At 44.3% G+C, this 12,699-nt stretch overlaps 1 protein-coding gene across 1 annotated transcript in view; it reads right to left on the bottom strand.

Annotated features, from left to right (window-relative positions):
* Nucleotides 1–8,417: 8,417 nt before the first annotated feature.
* The window catches only part of PLAC9 (placenta specific 9), an 8,545-nt gene continuing 4,263 nt past the window's right edge, over nucleotides 8,418–12,699 (bottom strand). Inside the window, exons 2-5 of the mRNA XM_008056593.2 lie at nucleotides 11,974–12,032; nucleotides 11,721–11,818; nucleotides 9,838–9,961; nucleotides 8,418–9,295 (exon numbers count right to left, since the gene is read on the bottom strand). Of these exons, the coding sequence (XP_008054784.1) occupies nucleotides 9,285–9,295; nucleotides 9,838–9,961; nucleotides 11,721–11,818; nucleotides 11,974–12,032 (292 nt within the window). The 3' untranslated portion in view covers nucleotides 8,418–9,284. The remainder of the gene's footprint in view (nucleotides 9,296–9,837; nucleotides 9,962–11,720; nucleotides 11,819–11,973; nucleotides 12,033–12,699) is intronic.

Raw genomic sequence — 12,699 nt, forward strand, 5'->3', positions numbered from 1 at the left:
TGCTTAGAAAAGACTTGAGAAGGCCCTACATGCTCACTTCAGGCTGACTTTTCAGACTCTGCACAGGCAGGAAGTAAAGGCTAAGGCAGTTATAAACTGCCTGACTGAGTGTTGAAAGGTGTGCCCCAGGCCAGGCGCAGTGGCTCACGCCTATAATCCCAGCACTTTCGGAGGCCCAGGTGAGAGGATTGCCTGAGCCCATGGATTCGAGACAAGCCTGGGCAACTTGGCAAGACTAAACCTCTACAATAAATTTAAAAATTAGCTGGGTGTGGTGGCCTGTGCCTATAGTTCCAGCTACTTGGAAGGCTGAGGCAGAAGGATCACCTGAGTCCAGCAGGTCGGGGCTATGGTGGCTATGTGCGTGCCACTGCACTCCAGCCTAGTAGACAGAGTGAGACTCCAACTCAAAAAAAGAAAAGAAAGAAAGGTATGCCCCAGCACACACACACAACACATCTGCAAAGGCTAGGAGGTGGTTTTGCTGTTTCTGTTGCAGATGTTTAAGGAAATCACTAAGCTAATCAGAGACTTCGGTGGTCACACCTCGTAAATAATACAAACTAAAAACTTGGTTCAGAAAATTAATGCACAAACTTCAAATACAATAAGCAGCAATAACAAAATGGGAAGGGGGATTAATTTGGTTTCCAGAGCTACCACATTATATGGGGGGAGGACCCAAAGAAACCTGGAATTATCCTTTGGAAGGTAGGCCCCTTGTAGTACGCTCAGAATTTATTTCTCTGAATCAAATGGTTAATCAAAGTTTTTATCTGAAAGTTTTGAAAAGGTTGCATCACTATTTGCAGAAGAAACATTCCAAGTTGTGGCAACAGGTAACTGGCTCTTCCACCATGACAATGCACCTGCCCACACTGCCGTGAGTGTTCAGCAGTTTTTGACCAAAAAATGGTATTACCCCATTTGCCACCCTTCCTATTCACCTGATCTCACCCTGAGCAACTTTTTTTTGTTTCCCCAGATGAAAAAAATCCTTAAGGGAAATGTTTTGCCGATGTGAAAGAGGTGAAACAAAAAATTGGCAGCAACACTAAAAGGCATAAAAATTGACAAGATCAAAACCTGTTTTCAACAGTGGAAAAAGTGTCTCAATAGATGTATTGCATCAATCGGAGTACCTTGAAGGTGACTGAAGTTTAAGCAGTATAACAGAATAAGTACACAGTTTTTTATAAATAAATTCTGGGTTTTTTTTGTATCCCCTCTCATAATATTCAAAATGTCCAGTTTTCAACAAAAATTATGAAACATGCAAAGAAACAAGAAAGTATGGCCCATAGAAAAAAAGAAAACTGTTAACAGAAACTGAGGCAAGCCCAGATATGGATTTAACAGACCAAGACTTTAAATCAATTATTTTTAGAAAGCCCAAAGAGCTAAAGAAAACCAGGAACAATGAACTAAAGGAAACCAGGAAAATGATATCTCACCAAATAGAGAATATCAATGAAGAAATTATAAAAAGGAATTAAAAAGAAATTTTCTAGAATTGAAAAGTAAAATGACAAATGAAAATTTCACAAGAAGGGTTCAAGAGCAGACTTAAGAAGGCAGAAGGAAAAAGCAAACTTTAAGATAGGTTCGTTGAGATTACCCAATTTGAGGTTAAGGAAAAAAAAGGCCAGGCTCAGTGGCCCAGCCTGTAATCCTAGCACTCTGGGAGGCTGAGGCGAGGGGATTGCCTGAGCCCGTGGGTTCAAGACAAGCCTGGGCAACTTGGTGAGACCTCGCCTCTACAATAAATAAAAAATCAGCTCGACTTGGTAGCGTGTGCCTGTAGTTCTAGCTACTTGGAAGGTTGAGGCAGAAAGATTGCAATAGCCCAGCTGGTTGACGCTGGGGTTGTCGTGAACATGCCACTGCACTCCAGCTTGGGCGATAGAGTCAGATTCCAACTAAAAAAAAAAAAAAAAAGGAGCTGGGCTCGGTGGCTCAGCCTGTAATCCCGAGCCTTGGGAGGCTGAGGTGAGTGGATTGCCTGAGCCCGCGGGTTCGAGACCCGCCTGGGCAGCGACACCTCATCTCTACAATAAATCAAAAAATCAGCCGGGCGTGGTAGCACATGCCTGAAATTCCGGCTACTTGGAAGGCTAAGGCGAAAGGATCGCCAGAGCCCAGCAGGCGAGGCTGCGGTGGCTGGGAGCGGCCGCTGCACTCCAGTCTGGGCGACAGAGTGAGACTCCAACTCAAAAAAAAAAAAAAAAGGAATATTATGCAGCCACAAAGAAGAACAAACATGGACTTTGCAGCAACTTGGATGGATTTAGAGTCGATCATACTCAGTGATCTATCACAGAAACAAAGAACAGAGTACCATATGTTTTCACTCATGAGCAGACCTTGAACAATTATTATAATACTATAAGAAAGGGATTGGCAGTAGTGGGAAACTTTCGGGGGGGTGGGATTGGCAGTTGAGGGAAACTGCTAGGGGAGGGAGGGGCATACCTCATCAACAAGGATACCTGCATAATCAATGTTTGTATACCTAACCCTGAATTATACCCTACATCTTTATAATAATAAAAAATATATATATAGAAATTCAACAAATAAAAAAAAAATTAACAAAGCCTAAGACACCTGCAGGACACCATCAGGTGTACCAACAGACACATAATGAGAATCACCGGAAAGAAAGCAGAATAATACGTAAAGAACAATGGCAAAAAAATAGACAGATATCAATCTACACATTCAAGGAGCTCAAAGAATTATAAGTGGCAGTCAACTCAAAGAGATCCACATTGAGACACATTATAATCAGACTGTCCAAACACAGAAAATCCTAAAAGCAGAAAGAACAACTTGACACAAGAGATTTTTAATAAAATTAGCAACCAATTTCTCATCTGAAATCATGGAGATCAGAAGGCAGTAGAATGACATATTCAATGTGCTGAAATATGTCAACCAAAAATCCTATATCTGGCAAAACTTCCTTCAAAAATGAACAAGAAATTAAGACATCCTGGGTAAACAAAAAGAGAGAGCTAGTTGTTAGTAGACTTTCCCTATAAGAAATGCTGAGGAAGCCAGACTCGGTGACTCAGCCTGTAATCCCAGCATTTTGGGAGGCTGAGGTGAGTGGATTGCCTGAGCCCACGGGTTTGAGACCTGCCTGGGCAACTTGGTGAGACCTCATCTCTACAATAAAATAAAAAATTAGCTGGGCGTGGTAGCGCACACCTGTAGTTCCAGCTACTTGGAAGGCTGAGGTGGAAGGATCACCGGAGCCCATCAGGCGAGGCTGCGGTGGCCGGGAGTGGCCACTGCCCTCCAGTCTGGGCGACAGAGTGAGACTCCAACTCAAAAAGAAAAAAAGAAATGCTTAGAAAAGTCCTTCAGATCAAAATGAAAAGATACTGGACAGTAACTCAAATCCACATGAAGAAATAATGAATACTGGTAATGGTAATGACACAGGTAAATGAAAAAATATTAATGTATTTTTTGGGTATTTAATGCCTCTTTTTTTCTGTATGATTTAAAAGACAACTACACCAAACAATAACTACAACTGTATAGATGGGCACAATATATATATAGATGTCAGTTTTTACAATAACAACTTGAGGGTGGGTGATGGAGCGATACAGGTACTAAATTTTTATATACTACTGAAACAGTGTTAATTCAAACTAGATTGTATAAATTAAGATGTAAATTGTAATCCTGGAAAAACCACTAAGAAAATTACTAAAAAATAAGTAGTAAAAGAAGCAAGAATGGAATCAGAATGATACACTTAAAACCATCTATAGGCTCAGCCTGTAATCCCAGTTGGGAGGCTGAGGTGAGTGGATTGCCTGAGTCCACGGATTCAAGATCAGTCCTGGCAACTTGGCGAGACTTCATCTCTACAATAAATAAAAAATTAGCTGGGTGTGGTAGTGTGCGCCTATAGTTCCAGCTATTTGGAAGGCTGAGGCAAAAGGATTGCCGGAGCCCAGCAGGTTGACACTGGGGTGACTGTGAGTGTGTGTGCCACTGTACTCCAGCCTGGACAATGGAGTGAGACTCCAACTAAAAAAAAGAAAAAAAAAAACCCACCAAAAAACCCATCTGTAACACATGGAAGAATTGAGGCACAAAATATATATTTAGAGGAAAAAATAGCAAAGTGGCAGAAGTATTTCCTTGTTTGTAATTACTTTAAATGTAAATAGAACAAACTCTCCAATTAAAAGATAGAGATTGTCAGAATGGACTAAAAAGACATGTTACAAGGGATCAGGACATTATATTCTGAAAGTGAAGTCTAAAAAATCTGTTATGACATAACAGTTATGTTAATAACTGATTCCATTCTTGCTTCTTTTACTACTTATTTTTTAGTAATTTTCTTAGTGGTTTTGCCAGGATTACAATTTACATCTTAATTTATAACAATCTAGTTTGAATTAACATAACAGTTATAAACACATATGCACAACAAAGGCCCCAGAAAGTTTGAAACAAACATTGAATGGAGAAATAATTCAGAACTAATAGAGACCTCAAAACCCCACTGTCCCTACTGGATAGGACAATTAGACAAAAGATAAATAAACCGAAAACTGTATACTACAAAACAAGTAAACCTAACAGACATACTTATAAAACCTCTCACCCAACAACAGAATATACATCTTAAGTGCACACAGAAATTCTCCAGATAGAACACAACACAATATAAATAAACTTTAAAAATCTGTCCACAATGGAATGAAGTTAGAAATCAGCAACAGAAGAAAATCTGGAAAATTAACAATGTGGAAATTAAACAACACACTCTTTAAAAAACAAAAATCAGCAGCCGGGCGGAGCGGCTCACACCTATAATCCCAGGACTTTGGGAGACAGAGGTGAGAGAATTGTCTGAGCCCACGGGTTGGAGACCAGCCTGGGCAACGTGGCGAGACCTCGGTTCTACAGTAAATCAGAAAATAGCTGGTGCACACCTGTAGTTCCAGCTACCTGGAAGGCTGAGGTGGAAGGATCGTCCACTCTGGGTGATAGAGTGAGACTCCAACTCAGGAAGAAAAAAAAAAAAAAAAAAAAATCAATGGGTTGATAAAGAAATCACAAGGGAAATTAGGAAATGCTTTGAGATTAATTAAAATGAAAGCACAAAATACCAAAACTTATGGTATCCAGTGAGAATTTATAGCTGCAAATACATTTTTAAAAAATACTGAAACTGATAACCTAAACTTACACTTTAAGGAATTAGAAAATAGAGAACACTAAGCCCAAGGCAGCCAGAGGGTAAGAAATAATAAAGGTTAGAGTGCAGATAAATGAAATAGACAATAGAAAAATAATAGAATCAATAAAACAAAAAGTGGTTCTTTGAAAATTTTACAAAATTGACAAAGCTTCAGCTACACACACACACACACACACACACACACACACACACACACACACACACACACCAGACTCAGTTACTAAAATTAGAAGTGAAAGTGGAGACATTACAACTTTACAAAAAATAAAGGATTATAAGAAAATAGTGGCCGGGCACGGTGGCTCAAGCCTGTAATCCCAGCACTTTGGGAGGTTGAGGTGAAAGGACTGCCTGAGTCCAGGGGTTCGAAACCAGCCAGGGCCACTTGGTGAGATGTTGTCTCTACAACAAATAAAAAAATCAGCCGGGTGGGGTAACATGTGCCTGTAGTTCCAGCTACTTGGAAGGTTGAGGTGGAAGGATCGCCGGAGCCCAGCAGGTCAAGGCTAGAGTGGCTGTGAGCAGTGTGCCACTCCAATCCAGCCTGGGTGACCGAGTAAGAGTCCTACTCAAAAAAAAGAAAAGAAAGTAAATACTATGAACAATTGTATACTAACTTAAATGGACCAATTCCTAGAGACATACAAATTACCCAGACTGACTCAACAACAAACAGCAAAGTATAAATGTATAACAAGTAAAGAGATTACATCAGTGATCACAAACCTCCCAACAAAGAAAGGCCAGGACCAGATAGTTTTGCTGGTAAATGATATCAAATGCTTAAAGAAGTCATGCAAATCTTTCTCAAATTCTTCCAAAATTAAAAAAATAAAGAAGGAGGAAATTCTTCCTAACTCATTCTATCAGACCAATATTACCCTGGCACTGAAGCCGGACAAAGACATCACAAGAAAATTATAGAACAATATTCCTTTTGAATATAGGTGCAAAAATGTTCAACAAATATGGTAACAAACCAAATACAGCATATTAAGAGGATTATACACCATAAACAAATAGAATTTATTTCAGGAATGCAAGGGTCATTTAATACTTGAAAATCAATGTAATAAATACATGTTATTTAAAAATAAACCAGGCGCGGTGGCTCACACCTGTAATTCCAGCACTTTGGGATGCTGAGGAGAGAAGATAGTCTGAGCTCAGGAGTTTGAGACCAGTCTGGGCAACTTGGTGAGACTTTGTCTTTATAATAAATAGAAAAAATTAGCTGGGCATGGTGGCACATGCCTGTAGTTTCAGCTAACTGGAAGGCTGATAGGATCACCTGAGCCCAGTGGGATGAGACTGCAGTGGCCGTAAGCGTGCCACTGCACTCCAGTCTGGGCAACAGAGTGAGACTCTGACTCAAAAAAATAAAAAATAAAGGGGAAAACCACATGATCATCTCAATCGAAGCAGAAAACTAATTGGAAAAAACTAACAGCATTTTGTGATTAAAAAAAGAAAGAAAGAAAACAGGCCGGGCTCGGTGGCTCAGCCTATAATCCCGGCACTTTGGGAGGCTGAGGTGAGATGAGTGCCTGAGTCCGTGGGTTCGAGACCCACCCAGGCAACTTGGCGAGACCTTGTCTATACAATAAATCAAAAAACTTAGCTAGGTGTGGTAGTGCGCACCTGTAGTTCCAACTACTTGGAAGGCTGAGGCGGAAGGATCACCGGAGCCCAACAGGTGGAGGCTGCGGGTGGCCGGGAGCATGCCACTGCACTCCAGTCTGGACAACAGAGTGAGACTCCAACTCAAAAAACCAAACCAAAACAAAACAAAAACCACATATACCTACACACTCAACAAACTAAATAGGGAAATTACTCAGCCTGAAAAGGGTCCTCTATGAAAGCCCACAACTAATGGTGGTGGTGGGAATATCCAATGGTACATCTGCAATGCAAAAGAGTTTGGTGGTTCTTCATAAAGTTAAATATCGAGTTACTATTTGACTCAGCAATTTTATTCCTAGGTGTAGGCCCAGAGAAATGAAAACATATATCTGCACAAAAACCTATACACAGATGTTCATAGCAGCATTATTCACAATAGCCAAAAAGCACAGACAGCCCAAATGTCCATCAATGGGTAAATGGATGAATAAAATGTGGTATATCCACACAATGGAACATTATTCAACCATCAAAAGGAATTAAGCTCAGATACATGCTACCGTATGGATGAACCTTGAAAACATTAAGCTCAAAAGAAGCCACATACAAAAAGCCACATATTGTATGATTCCATTTACTGTAGTCCCCTCTTATCCATGGGAGATACACATTCCAAGACCTCCACTGGATGCCTGAAACCATGGATAGACTAAGACTTATACAGACTATGGTTTTTCCTATACATAACATACCTATGATACAGTTTAATTTATAAATTAGGCACAGTAAGAGACTAACAACTAATCATAAAATAGAGCAATATGCCAGCATCATTACTCTCACACCTCGAGGTCATTATTAAGTAATATAAGTGTACTTGAACATGAGCACTGTCATGCTGTGGAAGATGAACTGATAACTGAGATGGTTACTGACTGTTGGGTGGGAATATGCTGGACAAAGGGAGGATTCGTGTCTAGGGTAGGACGGAGTGGGGCAGCGAGAGATTTCGTCTTGCTACTCAGAATGACGCACAATTTAAAACTTATAGATTGATTGGGCTCGGTGGCTCAGCCTGTAATCCCAGCACTTTGGGAGCCCGAGGTGAGTGGATTGCCTGAGCCCGTAGGCTCGAGATCTGCCCGGGCAACTTGGTGAGACCTCATCTCTACAACAAATCAAAAAAATTAGCCGGGCGTGGTAGCGCGCGTCTGTAGTTCCAGCTACTTGGAAGACTGAGGAGGAAGGATCGCCGGAGCCCAGCAGATTGAGGCTGCGGTGGCTGGGAGTGGCCACTGCACTCCAGCCTAGGTGACAGACTCCAACTCAAAACAAAACAAAACAAAACAAAACTTACAGATTTGGCTGGGCACAGTGGCTCATGCTTATAGTTCTAGCACTTTGGCAGGCAAGGTGAGAGTTTTGTTTAAGGCCAGGAGTTTTAGACCAGCCTGGGCAACATAGCGAACCTATAGGGAGGTTACAGTGAGCCACTCACGGTACTCCATCCTGGGTGACAGAGTGAGACCCTATCTCAAAGAAAGAGAGAGAGAGAAACTTGTGAATTGTTTACTTTTTGAATTTTCCATTTAACAGTTTTGGACCATGGTTGACTGCAGGTAACTGAAACCTCAGAAAGCCAAGGGTTGAGGGACTATTGTATTTAAAATGTCCAGAATCGGCAGGTTCCTAGAGACAGAGCTTAGTGGTTTCCCAGGGGCTGGTGGGAGGGGGGATGGGAGGTGACTGTTTAATAGGGACAGGGGTTCTTTGGGGGTTGATAAGAATGTTCTGGAATTACACAGTGCTGGTGATTGCACAACATTGGGAATGTACTGGAAACCTCTCAACTTGTGCAGCTTTAAGTAGTTAAAATGGTGGTTTTTATTGTATGGAAATTTTACCTCAATAGAGAGAAATTTTTAAAAAGCTATAAGGGGCACATAGAGTCCCCCGGGAGTCTCATTACAATGCAGATTTTGATTTGGGAGTCAGAGGGGGCCATGACCCTGCATTTTTGACAAGCTCCTGGGTGATGACACTGATTCTCACCCGTGGCCACTTCTAGAGCAGTAAGGCCACTCGAAGGGCCCTTGCTGTGTTATTCACAGTTCTGGGTCGCCTCGGTGCCTCACCTCTGTGAACCAGCCCCCACCCTGTCTGCCCCTATAAATAATGAGGATGGGAGCACAGGCTACCAGGGAGGTCTGAGCCCAGAGGGGGACACAGGCCTCAGGGCGTGGGAGTAGAGGGACGAGGGGCTGTGGTTAGAGGGGTCTCTGTCAGCAGACACAGGAGACCAAAGGAGTAGTGTTTATTTCCCACAGAGCTGGGGAAGGAAGGCAAGAAGACATGGCTCCGCTCTCAGGCAGTGCCATCCAGCTGGTGTGTCGCCTCCAGCTGCTGGGCTCCTCCACGAGACTCAGAAGTGATCTGAAAGAAAGGGGTGGCCTTGGAGTGAGGGCTGGGGCTGCGGAGGCATCCCTGCCCCAGTGTTGTCCACAGCTACCTTCCCTCCCTCCCCTGTCCTGGGGACAGGAGTTCCCAGGGGACACGGACTCAAGAAGGGAGCAGGGGCCATCCCAGCCCTGCCTGATCAGTGGGGTACGTCTTCCCTGAGAGGGTTTTGGGTGGGGAAGGAGTGGATCTTCAGAGAGAGATGGAAGGGGTTGAGGAGCTTTGTGGCATGGAAAAGGCCAGTGGAGGAGGCAGCTTCTCACGACGCTGGCAGGGGTGCGTGAACTGTGCATCTCAGATGAATGGGGCCAGCTTTTCCAGGGCCCTGCCCTGATATTGGGCAGAAGCCATCCATAGTGAGGGTGAGAATGGGTGGGGAGGAGCTGGCGGGATGCCTTCAGGAGGGACTTGGGCCCTCCTTGTTTGCCCAGGCTACACCTGTGCAGGGAAGCAACCATTGCTCAGCCCCAGATAATGGAGGCCCAGAGGCTGCCCTGTCTGTCATCAGCACTGCTCACCATCTCCCAGGAGGTCAGGGGCGGGGCTGAAGGGCCCTGGGGGCAGGTTCCACGCCAGCTCCTCCAGCAGACCCAGCAGGCCTTTCACTTCTGCCTCCAGATGCTCCACTGTCTTCTCCACCGTCTGGAGCGGGAGGGAGGGAGCAAAGTCAAGGACAAGAGTGGTGCTACATTCTGTGTAATCAGCCACACCCTAAAAGAACACTTGGCGGTCCCGTGGGGTGAAGTAGGGAGAGGTCTGGGTGCCATGGGACCTGGGTCTTCCTTGTTTAGGCTCTGTCCTCCCTACCCCAGTTTCCCCAGATGACAGTATCCTGGGGGCTCATTCTCTAAGGACTCTTCCTGTCTGCCCTCAGTGGTTCCATCCAGTCACAGGTTTGGCATGGCATGACTCTGGAATGCTTTCCCCTTTTGGACTTTGCAGCCTGAAACTCACATTCCTTTTGTTGCCCCGCCCTCTGGTGGCATCTCTGCCAAATGACAGGTTTGCGATTTTGAATTTCTTTTTCCTTCCCTCCCTCTCTCTTTTTCTTTCTTTCTTTCTTTCAGTTGGAAGTCTCACTCTGTCGCCCAGGCTGGAGTACAATTGCACAATCACGGCTCACCGCACCCTCTACTTCTTGGGCTCAGGCAATACTTCCATCTAAGCCTCCTGAGTAGTTGTAACTACAGACCCGCACCACCATGCCTGGCTAATTTTTTTATTTTTTGTAGAGACAAGTTCTCACTATGAAACTGGTCTCAAACTCTGGGTTCAAACAATCCTCCTGCATCAGCCTCCGAACAAAAGTGCTGGGATTACAAGCATGAGCCACCGGCCCCAGCCAAAATTTTCTTTAGTCAGAGTTCTTAAAGTTTTCTGTGTGTGTGCCATGGACCCTGTCAGCAGTCTGGTGAAGACTATAGATTTTTTTTTTCCCAGAATAATGCTTTTATATATATATAATTACCAAGAACACCTATTAAAATATTATTAAAATATTATTCAAGTAATACAAAATAAACTGTCAAGTCAGGCATGGTGGCTCACGCTTGTAATCCCAGCACTTTGGGAGGCGGACGTGGAAAGATTGCTTGAGCCCAGGAGTTTGAGACCAGCCTGGGCAACATAGTGAGACCTCGTTTCTACACAAAATACATGCCTGTAGTTCCAGCTACTCAGGAGGCTGAAGCAGGAGGATCTTCTGAGCCCAGGAGGCCAAGACTGCTGTGAGCCGTGACCGTACCACTGCACTCCAGCCTGGGTGACAGAGTAAAACCCCAACTCAAGAAAAATAAAATAAAACTGTTGATATAGTAATGTATGTATTTATTAACTGATTAAATGACATGAGCTAACATCAGTCAAAACAAGTATGGTACTATAATGTTGACATAATGAGAAGTATAAATGACATGTTAAGATACTCATAACAACTGAAAAAGGATGAAACTATCTGTGATTTCTAATGATGGCAAAGTCACAGACTGTCAATACTATGGTTTGTTGGCTATATTTATGATGACTGGAAGTGCTAAGTTTCAGTTAAAGGCTTGTGACAATACAGATGTTAATTTTTTTCCCCACACAAGTTTATGGACCCTGGCTTAGAAACTGTGGCTGCATAGCAAAACACAGTGGTTGGATTTCCACCTTCCCATCCTGTAACTACACAAAGATCTCCGGGTGGGTGTAAGCAAGGACCCACGGGAGGCAGGGTCTGTTGGGGATTGATCAGCCTAACAGCTCAGATTAAGAAGGGGGATGTTTGATGCAGTGCCCACAGAGCAGAATTGGACTGGATGTCCTGACATTCCAAAGCAAGCTTGCGTCTGTGCCCCATAAAGCCACCCACCTATCAAGCGGTCCTGAAGCCTCGTGGTCTCAAAGATCACCCTCTTACCTCTTCCATGACGTCTAGACGGTGGTGGACAGCCATGTGTCTGTCGCACCCTGTGCTCTGAGCTGGGTCTCCTTGGGAGGGGCTGAAGGCCTCTGCAGCTGTAGGAAAACAAGTATTGTCACTGCGGGGGCCCTTGGGTACCCATAACTACAGAGACTCCTGCAAACACCGGGCTCGAGTGAGGTGGGACTTGAAGCAAGGTCGGGCAGAGGAAGGCTTGGGTGTGCGAGTTGCAACCACCTCAATCCCTCACTTGTCTGTATGGCCACAGTCACCCACAGACCCAGGTAGACGTCCTCATGGAGTTGCTGCCTGAACGGAGAAGGGTCAGGAAGAAAGGAAAGGTGGGAGAATGGCACTTTCAAAGGCAGAGAGGCCTAAGTGAACATGGTTCACTGTACAAACCCTGCAAGGAGTCTGCGGTGGCTGGTAATACTGAGTGAGACTGGAGAGAGGAACCCTGGAAATGAAGTCCAGAGGACACAGCTTTTGCCCAGGGGCCTTATTAAGCCAGTTCTGATGCTTGTTTGCTTTTGAGTCGAAGAAGTCTGACTCTGTCACCCAGGCTGGAGTGCAGTGGCACAGTCACAGCTATCACAGCCTCGACCTGCTCGGCTCAGGTGCTCCTTCTCCTCAGCCTTCCAAGTAGCTGGGACTACAGGTCCAAGCTACCATGTCCGGCTAATTTTTTGATTTATTGTAGAGATGAGGTCTCACCAAGTTACCCAGGCTGGCCTCGAACCCCTGAGCTCAGGCGATTCTCTCACCTCTGCCTCCCAAAGTGCTGTGGTTACAGATGTAAGCCACCACGCCCAGCTATATTTTGGGGTTTGTTTTAACAGAAGAGTCATACCTGAATTTTTAAAATATAGAGAGCTGGGCTCGGTGGCTCAGCCTGTAATCCCACGCTTTGGGAGGCTAGGTGAGTGGATTGCCTGAGCCTGCAGGTTCGAGACCCACCTGGGCAACTTGGCGAGAC

Source organism: Carlito syrichta, unplaced genomic scaffold (assembly GCF_000164805.1).
Source record: "Carlito syrichta isolate Samal-C Ts95f unplaced genomic scaffold, Tarsius_syrichta-2.0.1 Scaffold302406, whole genome shotgun sequence".
In the NCBI taxonomy this organism is placed as follows: domain Eukaryota; kingdom Metazoa; phylum Chordata; class Mammalia; order Primates; family Tarsiidae; genus Carlito; species Carlito syrichta.